The 23,759-nt window shown below is 34.2% G+C and overlaps 3 protein-coding genes across 10 annotated transcripts; 1 reads left to right on the forward strand and 2 right to left on the reverse strand.

The window, feature by feature from the left end:
• Positions 1-3,412: 3,412 nt before the first annotated feature.
• Positions 3,413-17,423, reverse strand: LOC105647432 (haloacid dehalogenase-like hydrolase family protein). Of its 3 annotated transcripts, XM_012233515.4 has the most exons (28): positions 16,904-17,423; positions 16,689-16,789; positions 16,551-16,607; positions 16,377-16,471; positions 15,715-15,814; positions 15,035-15,093; positions 14,669-14,793; positions 14,239-14,365; positions 13,617-13,704; positions 13,141-13,219; positions 12,891-12,951; positions 12,676-12,751; positions 11,983-12,093; positions 11,247-11,342; positions 10,147-10,269; positions 9,056-9,253; positions 8,695-8,799; positions 8,456-8,520; positions 7,595-7,688; positions 7,212-7,369; positions 6,943-6,992; positions 6,715-6,836; positions 6,461-6,568; positions 6,011-6,103; positions 5,339-5,375; positions 4,757-5,004; positions 4,479-4,628; positions 3,413-3,817 (listed from the first exon to the last, which is right to left on the reverse strand). In XM_012233515.4, the coding sequence occupies exons 1-28, from the start codon at positions 17,280-17,282 to the stop codon at positions 3,653-3,655; spliced, it is 3,270 nt and encodes a 1,089-aa protein (XP_012088905.1). In that variant the 5' UTR covers positions 17,283-17,423; the 3' UTR covers positions 3,413-3,652. The 3 variants fall into 3 exon arrangements, 2 of the variants coding, with proteins under 2 accessions (XP_012088905.1, XP_012088907.1); XR_016319768.1 differs by lacking the exons at positions 3,413-3,817; positions 4,479-4,628 and having other exon boundaries at positions 4,867-5,004; positions 5,231-5,375; XM_012233517.4 differs by lacking the exons at positions 3,413-3,817; positions 4,479-4,628 and having other exon boundaries at positions 4,867-5,004; positions 5,274-5,375.
• A 125-nt stretch (positions 17,424-17,548) lies between these two features.
• LOC105647816 (uncharacterized) lies at positions 17,549-20,804 on the forward strand. 6 transcript variants are annotated; one of them, XM_089718482.1, is made up of 5 exons: positions 17,549-18,170; positions 18,298-18,424; positions 18,715-18,851; positions 18,926-18,976; positions 20,221-20,804. In XM_089718482.1, the coding sequence occupies exon 5, from the start codon at positions 20,248-20,250 to the stop codon at positions 20,647-20,649; it is 402 nt and encodes a 133-aa protein (XP_089574608.1). In that variant the 5' UTR covers positions 17,549-18,170; positions 18,298-18,424; positions 18,715-18,851; positions 18,926-18,976; positions 20,221-20,247; the 3' UTR covers positions 20,650-20,804. The 6 variants fall into 6 exon arrangements, with proteins under 6 accessions (XP_089574608.1, XP_089574611.1, XP_089574609.1 ...); XM_089718485.1 differs by having other exon boundaries at positions 18,298-18,358; XM_089718483.1 differs by lacking the exon at positions 17,549-18,170 and having other exon boundaries at positions 18,181-18,424; positions 18,901-18,976.
• Positions 20,805-20,951: 147 nt separating this feature from the next.
• LOC105647430 (pentatricopeptide repeat-containing protein At5g66520) lies at positions 20,952-23,154 on the reverse strand. Its single transcript, XM_012233514.4, has one exon. It carries the CDS (start codon positions 23,084-23,086, stop codon positions 21,083-21,085), a length of 2,004 nt encoding a protein of 667 aa, XP_012088904.1. The 5' UTR covers positions 23,087-23,154; the 3' UTR covers positions 20,952-21,082.
• Positions 23,155-23,759: the final 605 nt, after the last annotated feature.

Consider the following 23,759-nt stretch of genomic DNA (forward strand, 5'->3'; position numbering starts at 1 on the left):
CCGGTATACGGTATGATATACTATGTACATGGCCTTGCTGTGGTTATCATATTATTATTTTTTAATAATTGTTAAATTGGAGGATGATGTGGAAATGTGAGATTGGATAACAAAGGGAAGTGTTTGGCTTCCACTTGTTGGGTTTTCCAATGTGGGGCTAAAGGAATTTGTTTTTATTCTCAGCAATGATTAGTGGGTGATGCACACAGAGAAAAAGAGAGAAGAAAAAAAAAAAAAAAAAAAGAGAAGGCATTTGCTGTTTTCATGGCCTTTCATTAGCTTCTTGGCCTTTTATTTGAGACCTTATAGCATGGCCACGTTTGATCCACGTTGCTTATAATTTAACTTCATTTGCTCTTAATTTCATTACAACATTAGACCAAACTATGCTTAATTAGTTTGTTTCCAATAGCTAAAATTACATTTAAAGAAGGAAGGTATTATAATGGAGTCGGAGAATCTCAAAGGTTGAAAGTCCCTTCCCCAATTTCCTTGTTTACACAAATCGTAAGGCTAGAATCCATCCCATACCCAATAAATCACAAAGGAAGGTATTATAATGGTAATGTGAAATTTATTATAAAAAACAAAGAAATCTGAAGAGAATCAGATTGAGCCCCATTAGCAATTGACATACCAGAAAGTTTGCCTCCTTGAGTGAGACAAGCTTCAATGTCATAAATATCAAATTTTATGCAATAAGTATTGGATCCTGTGTATTTCCCTTAGACCAAGGTAATGGTCTCTCACCAAACTCTTAAGTTATCTTGTCAACTAAAATAAAACTCAATAATCTTAGGATTTGTGTCAGTTATACTAAAAGACATTTATTTGACTGTGTGCTTCTTTGTTGGTTTTCATATTTTTTTAAGTTTTCCCATCCAAGACTGGAATTTACCTTTGACTCTCTCTCTCTCTCTCTCTCTCTATATATATATATATATATATATATATATATTGCAAAATTATGTTCTAATGAGTGCATTTTAAGTTGTTTCATGTAAATCAAACAATAATGTACATCTTTCTATTATTCTTTTATATTGACTGTCTGTAAATAGTTACTTATGAAATGATTTCTTGGCAATATTTGATATTTGAATTCATATTATTTTATGAAATGATTTCTTGGCAATATTTGATATTTGAATTCATATTATTTGTGGTGTACATCGAAAATATCACCATCGAAAATATCACCAACTCTAGAGTTTTGTTCAATAAAATTGACTATTTTGATAGTTATTAGCTGTTTTAATAGCTGTTAACTGTTTTAATAGTTTTTCCATAAAACATTATAGTTCAAATGCTATGTTACCGAATATTATAAAAAAATAGTGTTTAGCACTTCGATCGATCAGAAAGTTAAAAGTTACTTAAAAAACTGTTACCGGACATATATTCATGAATCTCTTATATAGTTAGCAACTACCTAAATGTGGTAGTTTATGGTTATTTTGTTCCTACATACTAAATGAATGTCCTTTTTCAAAGTTATTACAATAAAAGATAAAAACTCAATTATTGAGCTAATATAAGTGAATGAAACCCAATAATATTGGACTTTGTGTGACTAAAGATTCCTACTTATCCTTTCTCTTAACTACTTCCAATGGGAGCATTTGGTGGTCTCTAAGAACTGAAAATGATATTTAATTGAAACCTTAACAGCTGTCTACAAAAGATTTTATGAAATCCTCCTGTGATTTTATATTTAAGACAAGCAACTTCTAATGGCTTTGCTCCCTATCATGGGTTTTTTCGATTAAATAATATACATTTGTAATTTATTAAAATTAATAATTTTCTTGTTTCATTGCTATTTTAATTTAATTTTTATTAATAAGTTTTGTTTCATTTGTCACGGGCGAAGGAGGTTGTTGACTCTATCAAAACCTATTAACTATAACATTGTTTGAATTCAATTGTGAGAGTTGAATTTGCAAGCTAAGAGGATAATATCATAGATTTGATTCAACGTGGGGCTTGAAACCTCTGGCTTCATTTGATGAATTGCAGGTTTATAAATAAGTCAAGCCGCTTGTAGACGTTTTTCAAGGATAAGTTCAAATCTATTTATTGAATTTATTTAATGAACGAGTCAAGCTCAAGCTTTTGAAGGGACAATTATTTACTAAGGACAAATTATAAATTAGTAAACGAGTGAAACTCGAGTTTAGAAAAAACATCCATATTCCTGAATATTTGTCATTTTTTGCTACATTAATAATTATTTTTGTGATGGACAACCGTAATGGAATGGATAGGAACAGTATAGTCCTACATCAATAATTATTTTTGTAAAGATAAAAAGATGAGATTTGGTGGAACCAAACGCAATTTACGCTGTGAAATTGTTGTATAATAATGGGTCTAAAAGCTTGAAAGAGGCTAAAGTCACTTGATAATAAAAAATTAGATTGCTAGGTATGTAGGGGGCTAAATCTGTCCCCTTGGCTTGCTTCTTCTAATTTTTTTTTTTTTGTGAAATAATTGAGAGCACCGCCATCCAGCATCATTAGGCCGATTCAGCACACGAGTGGCGTGCCTTGATATGCAATCAATCCCTTTGCTTATCTCAAACATTATTATTATTATATTATCATAATAATTAATTTAATTGTTAATGCTACTATTATATTGCTTAACTAAATGCCAGCCCAGCACAGCACCTATTGAAAGTGCCCTAACACTAACCAACAATACTAATTTCACATATTAAACTAATTGCAATCTCATGATTATACTTGGAGTCGACTATATGAATTATTTATTTCAAATTAAAGATAACTCTAATATCATCAAGCCAAAATCACCAAATAAGCCCTAAAATACAATCTTTATCTATGCTCAGAGGCTAAGCCTCAAGAACGCCGTTCCGCGGAATATATGACCCTTGCGCCTTTAGGTTCGTTGAATTCAACTGCATCGATAAGTTAATACTAACCCGTCAATTTAGGATCCAATTTGGGATTTTCCTTGGGAGGTGTCGGGGAAAAAAATATAAGTTCAGAGACAAATTTAACAACTAAATTGAGAAGGAAAATGGTTAAAAGCGTGCCTTAAAATACTGCAATTCTTGGATTTGATCCACAGAATTAAAGCTGCACAAAACTAGAATTTTCAATTTTGACCTTTTCTTTGTCTCCCTAAATCAATACGTTAATTTTCTTGTTTCAGTCAAGCAAATGCAGATTCTTAAAATATGTCAATGCCTGGAGAGACTATGAATAAATAATTTTAATATTTTCTTCACACGTTATTTATCTGCTTGATGTAAGATTTGCAGTGTTTTATGAAACAAAGTAATATAGCAGTTGACTGTTACCTGTCTCCTTGAATTAAATACATTGATGATAGATGTATATGAAGACAAAAATTATCTAATGCTGGAGGTCAGAAGTTGAGATAATTCTGATTGTAAATATGTAAGCAACTTAAAATTATCATAGGATTCTCCAACTAAGCCATATGCTTGCTTTAAATGTAATTTATCTATGCAATAGAGTACCTAATATACAGTGTGCAGTGCATATTCTCTTTGGATGATGTTGCTGCAACTATCCGCTCCGTCCAATTGAGCTTATATTTTCATGGCATAGAGAGTAAAAAAGTAGAGAATCTTACAACGTATTAATGTGGCATATTCCTGTCAGCGGCTAACTGGTAGCTGCAAGCTACTTGCTGAAGCTTTGGGCTTCACAGCATAAGCAAGTGTGATTTTCGATGGGGTAGCATCTGGAACTTCTGGTTGGAAAGGCACTTCAAACAGAAGCGATTCATATAAACAGACTTCATCTTCTTTACAGTAATAGACCTGCAAAGAGCAAGCAAATCGATTGTTTACCTCTTAATAATTCAAAATTGTTCGCTATGGACTTCTCTCATCATCAACTGTTCAAAGGTTTCTCTATGGTAAATATTAATGTTTGTTTTTCAATCTAAAATTGATAATTAAAATTAATCGAGAGTGAACTAAGAAGATGTTTTTTGGCAAGACAATTTTATCATTGTTGACAAAAGGATGATATATATTTAAGAGATGCATTTAATATACAAGTATCGATTAAATCCAAAACTGACAGTTAAAAATATTTCATTAGTCAATACAGAATGTGAAAAAAAAAAAACCCTGGTTAAATAATGAATATATTACAAGTTATAAAATGTTGACCAGATGAGAGGACAGTTCATTCAGAATGTATAAGGTAGTCCATTAAGAGAGAACCCTACGATTTCTTGGAGTTTGTTTGAGAGAAATTTATGATCTTTGAGTTTAGGAACTCAAAGCTTTGTTTTAAAATTTACTTACATCTTTCATTAATGCACAGCCTTTTAAACAACTGGATACATAGCTAAAGATTTATAAACTACCCACTACACCCTCTAATAAAGGAACTGATTCCACCTCGTTAGCTACACATGATAAAAAATAGCTAAATAAAACTACCCTAAATACAGCAAGTTCTAACACTTACCTTGCAATTTATTCTCCCTGTTGAAGCTGAGGAAGAGGATCTCCTAAAATGAAGGACTGCAGTTCCTTCTGGACTAAGATATCCATCTGAGGGATCAACTAATACAGCATTTTCAGGCTCAGTCTCGACTATAAATTTACTGCGTGCCTCCTGCTTTCAAATCACCAGGGAGAAAATAATTAATATGAAATGATTAGTAAATGAAAAAGGATCAGATTACTAATTATGTGACATTAGGAGAATGGATTAAGCATACAAAAGATTGGACCCTGCGATACCTTTGAGAAATGGTACTCTTCAGGTAATGATATTTTGAGACAAAGGTCTCCCTCCCTAGATGAACCACCATCAATTTTAATTGTCCGTGTGTCAGCTGATGATCGTCTCCTGAGACGTTTCAAGGATCTGGATTTTGGTGCAGGAGGCTGAACTCCTTTCAGTTCTAAAGTAAGAAGTTCAGCTTCTTCTTTGTTGAAGTCTATATACCTGATAACACTGTTGTTTGTATCAGCTATGATGAGTCTTCCTGCAATTAACCAAGAAAAGCTTTCAACGTATGCTTATTATTTGTAGAAGCAAAAGCTAAAGAACAGAACTTGGATCCAAGTTCATGAAAAAGCATTATGTAATATCATCAAATTTAGTCTAGTGATGCATCGGGAGATAGCAGATGTTGATTAAATTTATTATAAGCATAACCCACATCAAAAAGCAAGTCCTGTATTTGACGACAACAATTCAAATGGACCTACTTGATTAAGAAGGTAAGATAGCTACACTCTGTCAATTAATAACCTTTGGGACTTTCTGGACATTTCAAATTTATATCATTTCTTGCATATGATAGGAAAGAGAATCACCATTCTCAGCCTCAATGATTCCAGATGGCTCTGAAAGCTGCAAAACATAAAAGAGCATTAGATTTGATATTTTAGACAACTGGGTGAAAGCAGTAATGAACACTGGAATGACTTGTCAAATATTTTCATTTAAAATTCAAGTCTGAGAGAAGCAGAAGCATCTGGAAATATATGTGGTTCTTTTGGTGTTAGTGTTTTAAAACCATGTCATTCATTTCAAGTACTTTTACTTTACACTTTTTTCTGGTTCAAGTATTTCAATTCCAAACGTTGTCCTTCAGTGTACCACAACAGTCTAATATTTCGCAAACTTAACTACATGCACTATAACAATGCTATGTGTTGCATAGAACAAACAAGCATATCACATGCTAACATCAAATATATCACCATTGAAGTAAATCGCAAATTTTGTTGGATAATTTGGGTCTGTTTGTCTTTCTAAAAGTAGGAAAATTCTTTTTATGCTGAGGAATGGTTTAATGCTTTTAAGGGTAGATAACTGGCTCATGTGACAATACAAAGGGGCATAAGCCCTATAGTTGCTGTGTATAAGCATTCGTAGCTCAATACCCTTTCACTGCCTTTCAGCTTGCTAGAAAAGGATATAAGCCATAATTTCAGTATTATTACTATCCAAAGAGCATAGCATTTTATGAGACATTTCCTAACCTGAGCAGCCAGTGGTTTTCCATCCTTGAAACCAGCTCTTCCAGTTCCTGCTATCGTAGTAACTCTTTTAGTAGCTGGATCTAGCTTCTTGATCTGAAAATTGAAAGGACAAATTCAGGCAACCAATAATGCTCAAGTCTTTATTTGAAAACAAAATCATATCAATAGACATACAGAATATTAAATTTGCACCAAAAGGAAATTTCTTGGACCATAGAGTATCTATGCACTTGTTGCATTGAATGATATAATTCAATCTGGATATGAAGGCAGAAAGAATCAATAGCATGCCATGAACCATCAGCATTACAATAGACATGGAGCTGCTTATGGTATGCCAGTATTCAAGACCAAAATATTTAGTAGTAGGGGTGCCACCAAAAAACTGAAAAATATTTAATGCATGCATCTTGTTATAGAAGATAAAAAATCTCGTATCTTCAATATTACCTTGTGATTATAGCTATCAGCTATATATATTTGACCATCTTTTGCACATAATACACCCAGTGGGTGTTGAAGAAGTACTTCAGACCCTATTCCATCATGGTCTCCAAACTGCCATATTAAATTGAAAATTATTGGCGCAAAAGGTTAGATTCTGCTAAGCAATACACTTGAGAATCTCCGATGTTAGTTGTATAATTGTTAGAAATTTTAAATATCAGTCATGATGAAATAGTATTAGTATGCAAATGAATTACCTTGAACAAGTTATCAGGGAAAATTGGATCACCTCCAGCTAGTAGTCTTGATCCTCCTGTTTTGAGATCAAGTGCTCTAATGGAGCTACTTTCACTATCAACAACATATAGCTCCTTCAAATCTATGAATAGGCATTAAAGTAAAACTTTCATTATAATAGTGGAAAATTTAAATAATGGTTTATAAATGTCATTAACAAAAGTCTGTCAAAAAATTCAAAATGTTACCAGGAGATGGTGAAATTCCAGAAGGTTGTGCAAATGATGTACTTGTGGAGCTATTTCAATAATGAAACAAGAAAATTTATTAATGTCATATGAAAAAATGTCTCCAGTTAATAGATTGCTTAACAACCTTTAAGAACAGAACTACAGAAGTAACAAAATTGCAAAAGAAATAAACTGTGGTGATACCTGCTCAAATAACACAGAAGATAGTGCAATATGAAAGTGCACAGAAACAATAAAGGTAAAGTTAAACCTGTTTAGTGTCATACCTTGATCCATTCAAGTTTCTTTCATAACCATCACCACTGAAAGCTCTCGTAACTCCATCCAGAGTATTGTGCTCCCATATCTGATGCTGTCCAGCCATTGCAATATAAACTTTTTCATTGACTGGCTCGAAGCAGACATCCCATGGAGAGTTGAGAACCTGAAGGACAAAGGATGTAGATCTTAGAATTTAAATAGGTTAATACATGAGATATAATCATTGCAAAGATGATAAAAATTTTTGGGGAATCCTGAATCACTTTCACTTCAATGTCAGTTTTCCCAATTTTATGAAGAATATCAAAAGAAGACCCAGAATTTTCACATAGAAAATTAAGGATGCATTTTTAAAGTGCATCCCGATGTCATGCATAAAATATCTTGCCTGGTTGGTTCCTTTTCGTCCCCCTTCATAGTCAGAACCTTTGGTTCCATTTCCAGCAAGAGTGCGCACCATTTCATTGACAAAATCAATCTCTCTGTAACAGGAAAAAGTCAAATTACTATAAATTGATTGACTACAAGATGAGGCTATCAATTTAATTATGTGTAAAATTCTGGTGTTGAGGAATGGTTAAAAATGATATGAGCAATTACATTTGACTACCACATAGTTATTCATTCTATAGTTTTCAGTTTCCTCTTTTGTGCTCTGCTTCTTTGTTCTTGGACCATCTGCATCTCAAATTTTCCATCCAATTTAGAAACAAGTGGCTTTGCGAAAAGAATTGTCAATTATCATCCATAAACATGCTTCATAGTTCAAGATGCACCAACTGGCATACATCTTCCATTAATTTGTAATTATTTATTGTTACTATGTAGTTATTATTTTATCGAACAGCTTCTCATGGAAACTAATTTTGATAAGGACGCATTGGCTGCACTACTTAAACTGATCCTAATGCATACAGGAGGTATATACTGATAAATTATCGAGAAATGAACATCCACACCACTGTTTTATTATCAAATGAACCTATATATTTCTATCAAATGAGATATCCAGAACATTCAGATGAATATTTGGAGTGTCAGACATTCTGCAGCATAAATTCCCCCTTCATCAGAATTAATCTTGACTTACAACTTTCATATGTTTGTTTCACATTGTAATAAAACATGATGCGTGGCCATAAACAGAGGATTTGAAATTATGTAAGAGATAAATGAAAGCATCTGAAACTATCTTGGAATAAAAACACAAGGAAAACATTTAAAGGATGGTTCTGAAGTCTCAGCATACCTCAAAGCATGGTTTTCAGTATCTGCAACATAAAGGAGATTTTTCTTCGCATTATAAGCGAGGCCCTGGACAAACATGTAACCGCAATGATACCAAAATGCATTGAAAGTGAATTTGAAGTTTGAAACAAGATATGGCACTCCTCAGAATTCATTTAAGGGGGTTTAAATTAGAAGTAGGAAACAAATTCTTGGCATATGACATATTTCAGGGGAAATTAATTAGTAATTAATACTCACCTGAGGGCGATTAAAAGTTGCTTCATCAAAGGGACCATCATGTAAACCTTCCTCTCCAGTGCTCCCAACTTGGATAATAAAGTTCCCATCTACATCAGTGACCACCTGAACTTGACAAGCAACAAGATGGTTAAATGCCCATTGAGGATGATCCACATTCCTGTGATCTTTATAAATTGTGAAGTTGGGAGACTTAAAATACTATTTTCTGTGAATTTCTTGCTGCAAATTATGTTCAATGAATAGATGCGTTTTTTACTAGCAGCTAGTGCATAAATACAACCTAGTAAATGTTTTCTTCTTCGCTTTTTTTGGTACATGTGTTTTTGCATGCGTGCGTGTGAGAGAGAAAGAGATGTACTATGCGGTTATGGTTACTATCTGAAATGAACAGTCGCTTGTTAAGCACATCAATTGCCAGCTTTCCAGGAAACTTCAAAGGAGAGGTAAATAAACGAGGATCGTTATCTTTCTCCAAACTCAGGGGAATTGACATGCTATCTAGGAGCTTCTTCCCACCATAAAACAGAAGAGCTGCCTCCACCAAATCATCGAGATCCTAAAATGAGAAGGCGAAGTAATAATAAGTAATTACAATACAATAAGTGTATAATATATGCAGAAATAACACAAACACGGATCAGCTTAAAGTATGCTATTTATCATAAAATCACCATCCAGTAAGATAAACAAAAACTTGCAGAGGAAAGAATTAGATTGCACCATTCCCTTTTTATGTTACATACTTCACATATTAATTGATAATCTCAAATTGAGTGATTTTCTAAAATGCAATCCACTAAAAATGCTAGGCAGACTGAAATAGTGGCAGCAATAAATTGTAAAAGTCATCTCATTCGACTAATTTACTGGTAGTTCTAGTTTTCTTCAAAAGCTGCGTTCAAGGCAAGAGATTCATAATTGCAAATTCAAAAACATTGGCCAGACAAGCCAATATGGTATAGATTATTGCCAGTTTCTTCAGTTTCAGTGTTGACAGTTCTGTCCAATTGTGTCATTGCATGACATTTCATTTGAATTATGTTGATTTTGCGGTTTGAGCTCTTGTAGATTGAACCTTTCAACTGATTTCCTCCACATTGTCTTATGTTATTTTGATCAGTTTAACAGTAATCTGTAACAGTAGGCTAACAATTAAAATCTCTTGAAAATCAATGTTGTCAAGCAGTAGAGACAAGACTTGAATGTAAAAGATTTCAGTCTTCATAAATCACTTGATAACACTTCAACTGTAGAGCACAAATCATTTTAGAAAAGCTGAAATTTATAATACTTAATTTCCATATGCAGGTCTGTCACCTGTGAAGATGGATAAACTATAACCATATGGGTGCATGCATATATGAAATTTACTAGACAGATATGCCCATACTTGCGCTTTAGCCAAGAATTACATGAATTGTAAAACAAAATAGAGCTGCTCATGGGTACCTTTCTATGGCCTTCTCCTGATATTTGTGCAAGAACCTTACCATTGGGTCCAACAATGGCAAATGTTGGCCATGAATTAATACCTAGCTCACGCCACAAATACATATCTCCATCATTGACAACCTACACTGATAAGAGGCTGGATTAAGAATAAACAGTTTGAAAATATTTGATTATTTAATAGAAGAAGCAATTTAAAATGCATAACAACTAGCAGAGAAGCACAAAAAGGTTTACTTTGAACATATGTTAAGCATGACTGAAGTATCTTAAAATCTCAAAACAGATGGAGATTAGCTGCTCTTGGCATACTAGTTCAAGATTTTGAATCAAGGGATAAAATATCTGACAGAATAGGACTTTTTTCCTAATCTTGGTTATTGTTTATAATTTTTTTTCTTTTGATTTATCGAGACTAATACAAGTTGTTAGGACTTGCAGAATTGCTTGCAATCAGTAACAGCAATGTTTGTTAGGTCAGAAATAGAGAGAAAATGGAGGAAAGAGAGCGAAACAGAGAGAGTTAGAACTGAGGGAGAGGGAAAAAGATATCTGAAGTATGATTATTCATGATTGACTTCAATATTCTCCATATAAAAACTTTTTATGTTAAATGGGCTCCAGTAATAGATTACATGGATCAACCCGAATACAAAACTTATTCACAGTTCACACATTATTTACAATTATAGCATACAGTTCCTAACACAAGCTGCAATTAGTATAACTTCAGGCTATTCTTGTTTGGCTCACTAACCTTACAGCAAGACTTGTATGCTTGACAGAGTACAGAAATTCAGCAAGCTAATTCAAATTCAGCAAGCAGATAGATACATCAATACAGCAACAGAAGTCTATAGCTGCTGATTGTTTTATTTAAGCTTATATTACCATGAAAACTCAAATGCACCAGTGATAGTTTCCAATATATATATATATCACTTCAACTCTGGTTCTATATGTTGACTGAGTAAAAGATTGAGCCTTTTTCCTTTTTCCTCAACCATGCACATTGAGTATCTAAAAAATCTATTTTTATAACACCCATATATGCTATGATAGATCAAGATTACGCTTGTATTTTTAAAAATTTTACTTACTGGATGAGAGATGTTATAGCGCAAAACTGCATTTCGGATTGCTTCTAAATCTTTCTCATTGTCAAACTTTGCTGAATGTACCCCCACCACTGTGAACTGTGATAATATTACCACATAAAAGGGAAAAAAAATCATTTGGAATCACAATGCACAGTACTCAGTCAAAATAAATACCAAAAACAAGAAAGAGTAGGCAAAGCATCAGCATGAAACTTGAACACTAATTGCGGTCCTTTTTTGTATTAATTATTTAAAGGGTACTATGCTCATGCTTTTAAGTGTCACAGCTGTTATTGGAACATATATGGTTTTAATTTCTAGAATGGTATACATGTCATAATACAACTATTCAATGTATTTAGCTGGCCTTTATTATATTGTGGCAACCAGATATAGAAACATAGTCACTGTCACTCTTGTTAAGAACACAGAAACTAATGGAATGAAATAACTAGACAGGAGATTAACTTCTCCATCAAATACCTCTCCAGAGCAGAAGGTTGAAATGATTGAATAAAATGCATGCATAAAGTAGTACAAGAGATTCTTGGTCAAGTACCTAACTATATTATAAACTATTGGAAGTTGGTGAGTTAAGGGCTTTTTAGCATTTTCAAGTTTTAACTCGCTGAAGATTATCATTTTTAAGTTTACTTAGGAGAGTTTTCTGATTTCCAAGACTGGAAGAAATGACCAACAGAACTGTGATAGTCGAAAAGGAAGAAGAGGGGTTTACTGGTGCATCTTTGTACTTTTTCTCCAGATATTCTAGATCTGGCAACACATGCATACAGTTTATGCAACAGTAGGTCCAAAAGTCCAGAACAACCACTTTGCCTCTCAGTTCCTGCATAAAGAAATTTAAATGGTTCAAAACTAAAAGCATAGTCTGGTATATAGAAACTTCATCAATGAGGAAAACTTTCTGAAACCACATAAGAAATTTCTATTACTTTAGGATCAGAAAGATATGCAAAAGAACAAATTCCAAACTCCCAAGTATAATTTGAGTAATACGAGTTATCACAACAACAATCTAAAGCCATGATATTCAAAGCCATCAGAAGATTGCAAGAGAAGACTTCCAAGCCTTGAGAATAGCTACTTTATGGTGATGTAAGACTGATATTCTGTAGCTTGGAGGCTTATAACAGTTTATTCTAATTATTACTTTTTTCAGAAATTTTTCAGTATCATCCTTTTCTTTTATATGTGTACGACCGAAGGAGGGACTTTTGAGTCCAGTAAGGCTGTGATGGCTCATATTAATGTGGAAGAATGCAGTTAAAGAAATTCAAAAAAAAATTGACTGTTTTTTCCAAACTTAAGCTGAAGACACAACTAACAAGGCTGAAAATAGACAATAAGTAACATATTTTAATGATTACTTATGATTTCATAACAGAACTTTGCGTTGAGTAAAACTTGCCCTGTGAAATTGAAGTGGAGCAGTATTCAACCAATCGAGTTTAGTTGGAAATTCTGGCACAATGCGAGCAGTTCCGCTGAGACAACAAAAGATGATAAACCCAGAACAGATAAAAAATAAAGTACCATGAAAAACACTTAATAAATGCAATACAGTCGAAATGAATAAGATTATAAATGTATAAACAGTGGTCAGAAGGACAAATTCTTGGTTACCTGGTTTCCAGATCAGATATATATTTTACAAACTGTTCGACTCTTGAGTACTGCGACTTACCTATGAACAATAAATGCCAGTGAGTTCGTTAATAATCACAAATTCACGACTCATTAAATAGAATCTAATTGGCCATAGACTTAAAAAGGGCAATTCAAAAAATTTGAATTGCACATATTAAGAAAATCAAACTGCAAAATACAAAAGCGAATGGCCAGACAACATGTGTTGCCTGACATATATCCATACCCCCATTCTGCGCAAAATCTGGCCTAGTAACTCCAAACAGCATATTCCATATAGCTTGAGGGGAAGCATATTGCATAGCCTATAAATACACAAACATACGCGTACAAGGAGATGTGAAATAATAGACGAGATAGTAATTTCATACTCCTGCCCCAAGAAAATAGTCCATGTTACCAAATTGGTATGTCTCAAATTAACTATACATTTTGTTCTCTCTAACAAAAAGGAAAACAAACGGAAATTTTTTTTGTCAACAATACCCTCCATATAACTCATATTGATTTCTATGCCACCTTTTGACTAAAGGGTAAAACTAGTAAATTAACAAAATATACTCCATTCAAAAGATTTTTCTTAGTCTTTGTGCAAAAGTCAACCTGGACTATTATCTTTGGACAGAGAGAGAAAATAATGGCAAAAATATTAATCCAACTGATATGCAAGCACCCACTACACTTTCCTATTAAGAAAATTACCTTCCAGTTTGTGATGGTGAAATACAGACAAGAAAGGGCAACCCCCAAACTCCCATACCTCAATATATTGCGTCGAGAAGCCTGCAACCTGTCCAAAAATTATTTCTGGAAACTGAAGTAGTTATACCATGGTTTTATCTTTTATTTGTCAAAATAAAACACTCAAGATTGTCTATTTTACATAAATTAGATTCAGTTTTCTATACTTCTTGAGGCAAAGAAAATAGTCGCTAGACAATAGTATGCTAGCATAATAAGGAAACACTTTTCATCATTTTGGAGAAGGTCAGTACTGTACCAGATTTATCGTGTCCTGAGAAAAACCAAATCTGAGAGTTTCAATAAGACATATAAAGGATTTTACTTAATCCATTTATTATAAGTTCTCAAACTATTGTAAGATTCATCGATTGTGGTTGACAGAACCCAAAATATGGTAAAAAAGTGGGAAGGAGCAGAAGCTTGTCTAAATATTTCAATCTTTTCTCGAGTTTTATCTCATTTCTGCAGCATCTCAATAACAGAGAGAAACTCTAGAATAAATTGTAGATTTTTGGATTCCAAAATGTTCATTAGTAATTGTGGGCCAATTAAAATTATTAAGAAAAGGAACCTATCTTACCCCCCAGCTGAAAAAACTTTGTCATTGGGGTTGTTAAGAAGTGATCCATTATCTTTTTTTTCTTCGAGCATTGAGGCCAAAGTTTGTTCAGAACTATGCAGAACCTGAGGCCTCTGCATCATCTCATCTGCAACAGTGTATCTTTATCAGAGATGTCCTAGAACACAAACAGTCTTAACTACTAACCAAGGCAAAAACTGCTTGGAGCACAATGAAGATGTAAGCTTGTTTGCCATCTTAAGAAAGTCTAAAATATAAACTTCATCGATGGTGTACAAGGGATCGCCTTAGTTTTGATGAGAAAAAGTTTTCAATACAGAGGAAATCCATTACAAAAAATGTTTTGGAATTCTTAAAATTTGACAAAAAAAAATTACTCCATTATTCCACATTATTGATGGTACAAGGAGACAACTTCAGAACTACATACTATAGCCATTAGATCCACCACTGAGAATATCCTCAAGTGAAACATTTCCAATATCATCCCTGATAAGGGATGGAGCAGCATTCCTTAGAGTCTCTTCTGACAATGTAGTTTTCACAGCTATGCATCTGAAGAAGTGAAGAATTCTATAGGTTAGCATTCAATTGAAATCAAAAGCATGACATGCATGAAAAATGCAGCAGACTACCACGAGGGAAAATTAATAAATCTAATATTCTATCCTTGAGCTGAGACTTGAGACATTCTTTTAAACCATTTTTATAAACATGTTCAGTTTAAAAGAATTAGTCACTAGCGATATCCTAATAAAACTGAAGAAAGATGTTATTAGTAATTCAGTATATTCACCTCATCTCTGCAGCTTTTGCAGCTTGTACTCCAGCTAGTGCATCTTCAATAACAATACACTGGAAAAAATTTGCAAAATATTATAATTAATGTGAAAAGAATCAAGCATGGGAAAAAGTTGGCTGACTGTAGATAAATTCTGTGAAATTTAAAAAAAAAAAAAAAGAACGAAAGCTGAAATTCTGCTGACAAAATTCACTAGCTGTATGACCACGAATTGATAGGGATGCTCTTCCAAAGGCAAAATAAAGTAAAATGACCATACACCAACAACATCAAGAAGAAGTCCATGGCACTAATGCTAACAATTCTCTTTGGATATTTTTGTACTACATTCAAAAAGCAATGACAATGACACGAATTATTTCACATTTCACTCTTCACAAAATAATGTATCTAATAGAAGTCGATGAATCATATACTTTGCTGCAATTATCTATAAATTCATATATCTTTCTGAGAGGGAAAAAATCGTAATCCATGGCAGCAATAACAATGACAAGCAATATAAGGGCGAGCAGCCCTTATAGCAACAGCAAATTGGCAACTTTTAGCCCTCCGGGCCCCTCAACTTTATGAGCTGATTTCATAATTTTAATAGTTTGCAATTAATTAACTATTTTGGTCAAAAGTTCTAACAACCTATAACAGATAAGAACAGCATAAAACAAATACTATACCTCACTAGTCGGCACATTTAAGATCTTTGATGCAGCCAAGAAAATGTCAGGAGCTGGTTTCAAATTTTCAAAAGCATCTGCTGATACAATAGCATCAAACCTGATAAAAGGGCATTAAAAAATTAATGTAAATTGATATACTCCTGTGATAGTGTGCTGAGAGAGATGGGCGTGCCTCAAATATTTGGAGTCAACTAAAATTTTAAACCGCCGTGTCTTAACAAATCTGATGCAGACCATACCCATGGAAAATCACCAAGTCCAATACTTGCAAGTCTTTTTGACTTGATTATATTCCAACTCTTACCAACATTCAACCAATGCATGTACAGCTACAATCATTATAAATTATAGACATAGGCATGTGTGTGCCCAACTTACACCATCCTTTGAGGTTTGGAAATTTTTGCAATAATTAAAAGTCACAATATTTTATGTCACTGAATCTAATGCAAAAGCATTAAAATAATATTTCAAAATATAATAAATATTTAGAGGAAGCTTCTCCCTGTAATTTATAATGGTGATGCATAACTGAAATAAAACCCAAAAAGTTTCCGCTTCATACCAAACAAAAATTTAACTCTAGAGAGGAATTAAATCTATCAAAATTTATTTGGTTTGAAACTGGAGAAGCCTAAACCATGATTAGATGAACTTACATCGACAATGGCAAACCGGCAGCAGCTAAGTTTGCATCAACTTTGATACGATCAGCACTAGATGCAACAGCAACTTTCAGTCCTTTCTCTTTGCACTGTTTACGGCCCCATTATATTATTAACATTGTCGAGTCTCATTGATTAAGTGAATTATGAACCAATGACTTATATTACCTGAGTAATAAGTTCAAGGGCACCTGGGAATCCAATTCCCGAATTTGGTTTTGCATACTGCGAGAAGGAAAAAGATATTAGGCGTTACGCTGAATGAATGCCGCCAAACAAATTTGGATAACATTTTAGAATAATCACCTTTTCTAGATATATCTCAAAGAACCTCTTTTTTGCTTCTTCAGTGTTGAATCCCTTAACTCCCTTAACATTAGCCACACCTCCTAAGAAGTTTGCCTCACCTGATACATTAATCAAATTGGAGCAGAAAAAATACCTTGCATCAAATTCAATAGCTAATGAAATCAGTAGAGTATTTAATCGAAATAGAGATTTGGAGTAGAGGAAACATTTACCTGTGCCCATGAATGGCACAAAATCCTCTGCTGTGACTTCCACTCCCATCTCAGCGAAGACATCCACAGCAGCCATTCTAGAAGGCTCTTCACTGTTGCATAAGACACCATCCATGTCAAACAGCACAGCAGAGACCTTTCCCCAGCTCGTCCCTTCTACTTCAGGTACACTCTCCTGTTGCTCCACCTTGACACATGCTTTTACCAGCATCCTTGCATTAAAGGCTACGCCTTTTGGTCTCCAGTGGAAGAGTTGAACCGAAGTTGATATGGGTTTGGGTCCCTTTGGATTGGATGTGAAGAAGAAGAAGGATAGAGAGGTGGGGCGTGATAAGTAAGAGGGTGGCGTAAGCAGTTTCATTGCCATGTGCATTTTCATGGCGTTGGTGGTTAAACAGAGAGGCGGGCAGGTTTCTGGCTATATGCAGTCAATATAAGGACAATTTTCTCCTTGAATTTCACAAATGAATCTGTGTTGGGGGTTGGTTCATTTGTCTTTTTGCATTGTACGTAGTTTTATTAGACATTTTAGTGGCTGAGAAATGGGTTGGTTAGGACTCAAGGGATTGAATAAATTGCTACTTTATCCACTCCTTTTTGTTTTTTTTTTTTCAAAATTCCGGAATTTAAGTGGCTGAGGAATGTGTTTGCATTAATCAAATTGGGTTTGCATTAACTGTTCAACGGCCTCTTCTCTTTGCGACTCCCTGTCTCGGACCAGAGAGAAAATTCATCGACAACATCATGTTTCGATTAGGAAACATGGTTTGTCTTAAGGATGTGACCTACTGTTGTTTCAGTCAATCGAGGACGGGAAGATTAGCGTAACAGGAGTTGCCTGAGGCTGTGGCCACGACGGCGGTGGGAGCCGCTAGCGGAGGTTCGTCTTTGTGTATGGCTACTGACAGCTATTCTCAAGATAACGTGGTCTCCTTTTGATGACGTGGCAATCCTGTCGACGTGTCAACCATACGATGATGTCTTCTATTGGATGAACTGTTAGTAAGTTTCTGACGTGTCATTAGCTGCCGCGATGTGTCCTTGATTGACTCGGTAATTTTCTCCCACGTGGGCCATTGTTGCTCACGTGGCTTAGTTGCTCCTACGTGGCATTATCTTGCTGGCGTGGATAAAGGAAATGCGACGTGGTAAACCAGATGGCTTCCAAGAAGACATGTTACGAGATTAGGTTGTTCCGCGTGTTCCTTATTGCTTACGTGCCACATGGTGACTTGGCAATGTCTATTGATGAAGCCGCGCAACTTGGGTATGTGAAAACTGAAAATTATCTCTCTCTCTCTCTCTCTCTCTCTCTCTCTCTCTCTCTTTCATTTGTGCTGTAATTTCTCCACAACTTCTTATTATCATTCTCGATCCTATAAAAAAAATTTCAGATCTTTGCACAAGTGTTTGTATGATGAACCGAAGCCGAGATGATAACAGGTTAAAGGCAAGGTGATTTCTTCTCGGAAATCCGATATATTCCCTTTAAGCTCTGCATAATCTGTGTCAATTCCCAGTGTAAGAATACCATTATCGTGGTTGCTAACTATATATTTGTGAAAGTTTTTAATTATATTCTCATATGCGAACTGCATTTTTTTTTCTGAAAACTATATCCAAAACTCAATATTGAAATTCCATCTAGTTCTGTTTGATAATGTGCATTTGAGATAATAATTTTAGACCAGTAGGTGGATTTTCTTTTACTTGATATGTCATAAATCTACCAAAGAATAGTATGCTATAATTAACATAAGATGGCTGCACGAACTATGTAACTATATACATTAATGATTGCCGGCAAACAGCTTTCTTTGAGGGCTATATTGGACAACAGACACCAAAAATAACATTGAGACGTGGAGAGAGAGAGGCAGGGAACATTACAAGCTTGAGTTGAGCTGGATTGAACTCCATCCACCTGCCTCACGCATTGCACATATGAGTAAGTTCTTTCTTTCCTTTTTCTTAATATATCGCCTCTTATTATAAAGGTTTTCTTCTTTGAACATTGGGCAGGAAGATCTGGAACCCTGTTTCTGATGTGCTCTTTGGCCAAGAAATGTGCAGGTTTTCTTCTTTTCACTTTTTTGAACTGCTGTTGGTTTTCTTTTGTTTAGGACAAAAGCACAGAGTCATAGCCTAGAATAGTCTGGTACTTTATCCACTTGGTGATCACCGTTTTTTGTATTAAGATAATTTTAGTAATGGATTGGATCCAAATCCTAAGCTTAATGTACAACGAGATTGAATAGATTGGCTTACAACCAAGAGGGGGCTAGATAGCTGAATTGTGTAATGTCAAAACAAGATAAGTTGGTCCAGAGTCTCTTGATACAGTTTGGAAGCCCAACTTTGTCTACCCTAGCAAGTGCCAAGTCTATTTATCCCCTCCATGTTTACCCATTTTGCATCAGCGTGGCAACCAAATCACCTTTATGTTATGGCTAATTTATTACACTTCATCTTATTTAGTATGTAAAGAAGCAAGCAAGCCTATCTTTATTTTTTCTGATTTCAAAATGAAGATAATTATCAAGAACACTTGCTAAAAATGACCTAATAGTTTTATCATCCACCTACCAATAACCATGCTATAACTAACTAGGACATAGTGCAGTAAACTGTATATTTTGGATGACGCTTGTTGAACCATATAGTGACAACATAATCAAGCTTCAAAAAATCGAAAAGAAAAAATAAAATAGATAAGAGTAAACTTGATCATCGATTTGGTAAGTGAGTCTTCTATCCTTATTATTAGTCATGATTTTATTTAGAGACTGGTCAGCATGTAGAAAGATTTTGCTTTAATCTTCTAGTGGCAATGAATATGACTTTATCTGAACCAGAAACTAATTTAATTTAATCTAATTCATGTAATTACTTAAAATATCACTAATAATAATACGAAAAACAAATTAAAAGAAAGAACTAAAATTTTCACATATTTTCTGTTATTCTTTTTCATTTAATTTTCATCTTTATCGATAATTACTCTATATGGTGGCCACTTTGAAGCACGCCTATAAATGGCCTTCCAATAACGTTAAAAAAATGTGATTACTCCACTACATCATTGTGTTTTTATTTCCGCCTTTTTTAGTCCTACCTATCCCACTCTCTAATCATGATTAAGATAAAAAGTTCCTGTATAAATTTGGTTCCTTGGAGTAATGTTCATTATCAGTTTTTTGCTTTAAACGAGGAAGATAAGGTTAAGGTATGTAGAGAAGCATTACTTAGTCAATTCAATTTCAAGTGCATTCATAAATTGCTTTTTTAATCTTATAACTTTAAGTGCTTGCATGCAGAACTAGTTATTGGTTGAAAAGTACAGGATGATAATGAAGGTGATTACAATTCTACTTATTCTTGGATTGGCATTATTGTTGCATCTTCAAGTTGAAGCTAGAAGGCTAGATTTAGAGCAAGTCAAAAATGAAAGAACTGATAATCAGGTCCAGTCCAATGAGCCAGGTGCGGTTAACAACGCTGCTACTGCTGTTGATAATGATATTAAGCCAAATGATGAACATGGAAAATCAAATACAGACAGAAATCCAGTGACAGGTTCACTGCCGACAGTTGATCCTAAGACTAACAATAACGACAATAGCAACACTACTAGTGATGATAATGAACCAAACAGCAACTATGGGAATTATAGGAACCCATCTGGATCATCAATAGAGACTCATCATGTTTATTCGAATGATTGCAATCCAAAGAAGGTTTGTTAATTGATTCTGATCAGCAGCAGTGTAAATATGTAGCGTGAAAAATTGGTCGTTAAGTGCAACTTAGAAGTGTATTCCACACTGTTAGGAAATTTTATGGTATTGAACTAGAACTTATGTAGTTATGTTCCTCTTGTTATTTGATGATACTTTTGTCATGGTTGTATGGCTTCTTTGCGCTTAAGCTAAACAATATAGTTAACTAAAAGCCATGACTATTGTATACTTGGTGTGTATAAATACAAGAATGACAGGTAAAATAAAAGGAATTGTAATGCTATTGCTATTTGGATGATAGGGGAATGTTTTAAATGAACAGTCAAATATATTGGTCATTGTTTACATTTCTGCTAACAATTAGTCAATTGCTAATAGATAGTAGTAAAGCTTTTGAAAACAAGGTTTAGAATTTACAATTATTAATTCGCAAATTAGTTCACCAAAAATCCTGGCATGAACATGTTCCATTCCTGAAATGATGGTAACGCGCACGGTCCCTCAGAATAATCTCTCTATTATACACTTGAGAGATAAGCTTGATAGCAGAATGACAATCCTCACAAATCCTTAAACTATTCATAATACGGATAGTTGTACCTGGCTTTGTGTTAATCAGTCCGAAAGCAATTGCAAGCTTTTCACTATGGTACTGTAGTGCTGTTTCCTTCTGTTCCTCTTCAATGTCAAACAAAACTTGAGAGATATCTGGTGAATAGCCTTCCAATGCTAGCCTGTCAATCATTTTTTTCAACGTCAGGTATATTTCCTTCATCTGTGGATGCGAAGCTTCCCCCATTTTGAATTCATGAACAACACCACTCAAATCAATCATGCTAGTTCCAGGAGTGGTCTTAACTCCTCTTTCTTTCATTAGTTTCCTCAAATTTTCAACATCATACCATCTTCCAGCCTTTGCATAGATATTCGATAATAATGCATATCGACCGCTATTTTGCGGCTCTAATTGGATCAAAATCTTCCCTACTCTTTCACCTAATTCTGCATTTCCATGTTTTCTACAACCACCTAATAGTGCTCCCCAAACAGCAGCACTTGGTTCCATTGGCATTGAATGTATAAGCTCTTCTGCCTCTGCCAAAAGCCCTGCTCTTCCTAAGAGATCAACTATACACCCATAATGCTCCATCTCAGGTTTAATATCATACACTTTCTCCATACAATCCAACATTTTTAAACCCTCATCCACCATTCCTTTATGTGCACAAGCATTCAATATACCGACAAAGGTAATCCCATTTGGCCTAAACTTCTCCTTTTGCATCCTAGAGAACAGCTCAATTGCATCTTCTGCTCTACCGTGCATTGCTAACCCACAAATCATAGCATTCCAAGTGAACACCTTTTTATCTTTCATTGTCTCAAATACATCCCAAGCCATGTCGAGCCGCCCACATTTTGCATACATGTCTACCAATGCAGTACCTAAGACTGCATCCAAAAAAGTAGGATTCTTCTTCACATAAGCATGAATCCATCTTCCTTGATAAAGAGCTCCCACATTAGCACATGCAGCTAAAACACTTGATAAAACGAATTTCTTTGGCCTAATTTCTTCTCTTTGCATTACATTAAATACTTCCAATGCTTCCTTATAATACCCTCCTTCGACATAACCATCAATAATAGCGCTCCAAGAAATATCATCCCTTTCAGTTATTTTATCAAACAATTCCCTTGCTTCTTTAATCATTCCGCACCTAGCCAAACCAGTCACCATTACATTCCAAGAACCAACATTTTTATCTTCCATTTTCTCAAACAATTCTTTAGCTTTATCCAAATCTCCACTCTTCAAATACCCATCAATCATTGCATTGAAACAAATAACATCAGTTTCACCATCTTCTTCTAGCATTCGCTGAGCTGCCTCCATGTGACCAAAACTAGCATACATTTGAATCCCAGCGCTTCTGATATGCCCATCTCCATGAAGCCCTTGTTTAATCAAATAAGCGTGTACTTGCAACCCTTCTTTAGCTGCTTTTGTAATCCCACAAGCCTTCAATAGAGTAGGGTAAGTGAATTTATTAGGCCTTGAATTTGAGGTAGCCACCATTTTGTAGTAAAAATATATTGCCTTAAAAGGTTCATTATTGTCTAAGCAACGCTTAATGATAATATTATACACAAAAACATTGGGATTTGGGATATAATCAAATACCCTGAAAGCAAAATCCAGGTTACTGAAATGGGGATTGGCATAGCATTTCACCATGGTACCAGATACATAATGGTCTTGAAAATGGCCACTTCTTAATATCAAAGCATGGAGTTGGGAAATATATTGAAGTGAAGACTTGCATTTAGTATCAAGGAGGTTTAGGATTGTTTTTTGGGAGATTTTCGAAGTGGGTATGTGCTCTGTTGGTGTTGGTGAATGATGATATGGAGGATTTCTGGCTGCCATTGCTGTATGCATATTTCTTTACTCTATCAAGAATTTGAGCAAGGTACATGAAAAGCTTAACATTACATCTTCTTTTGTAGATATGGTGGGCCAAGCTTCAGCACTAAACTAGATAAGTTCTTGCGTACACTAAGTAGACACAGAGAACTCAAAAGTAAAATTTGCAAAAAAAAAAAAAAAAAAAAAAAAAAAATTTATTTAACAACAAAATTTTAATAAAATAACTAATTAATTGAAAAGCAACAAAATTAATTAATTTCTAAAAATAGAGATTGTAACTTATGAATTTTATCATCAAACATTAAAAGTTAAACGAGAATTGATCTTACTTAAAAGCTTTGCTAATACTCTTAAAAATAATATATTAAAATTAATATAAACGGTTACTTTTTAGAAACGGTTATTTTTTAACCATTCCCGTTGTTAAAATTTACTAATTTACCGATTTAGTAAAAAAAAAATCATAGAAAGAAACTGAACAGCAAGCTGGAAATTCCGACTCTAGAGTATAAATATTTTTTTAAAACTCTCAGCAAGTGTGATTTTTTGAAAAATCGAACTTATATTCTCTAAAATTAATTCCTACCCATATTTGATATAATTATTCAACTCTTATTTGTATTAAATACAAATTAATTGCAATTTCATTACATAAAACTATCAAAATCCGAAAATTTCTTACCTA

Source organism: Jatropha curcas, chromosome 2 (genome assembly GCF_041381405.1).
Source record: "Jatropha curcas cultivar XTBG-Jc1 chromosome 2, XTBG_Jcur_1.0, whole genome shotgun sequence".
NCBI classification, from domain to species: domain Eukaryota; kingdom Viridiplantae; phylum Streptophyta; class Magnoliopsida; order Malpighiales; family Euphorbiaceae; genus Jatropha; species Jatropha curcas.

Coding starts and splice junctions, on each gene's coding strand:
- LOC105647432 (XM_012233515.4), bottom strand. CDS start 17,282: ATGAAAATGCACATGGCAATGAAACTGCTTACGCCACCCTCTTACTTA. Junction 16,472..16,550: donor CCCTTGAACTTATTACTCAG/GTAATATAAGTC, acceptor GGCCGTAAACAG/TGCAAAGAGAAAGGACTGAA. Junction 15,094..15,714: donor TAAATGTGCCGACTAGTGAG/GTATAGTATTTG, acceptor AATTTTTTCCAG/TGTATTGTTATTGAAGATGC.
- LOC105647816 (XM_089718482.1), top strand. CDS start 20,248: ATGATAATGAAGGTGATTACAATTCTACTTATTCTTGGATTGGCATTA.
- LOC105647430 (XM_012233514.4), bottom strand. CDS start 23,086: ATGCATACAGCAATGGCAGCCAGAAATCCTCCATATCATCATTCACCA.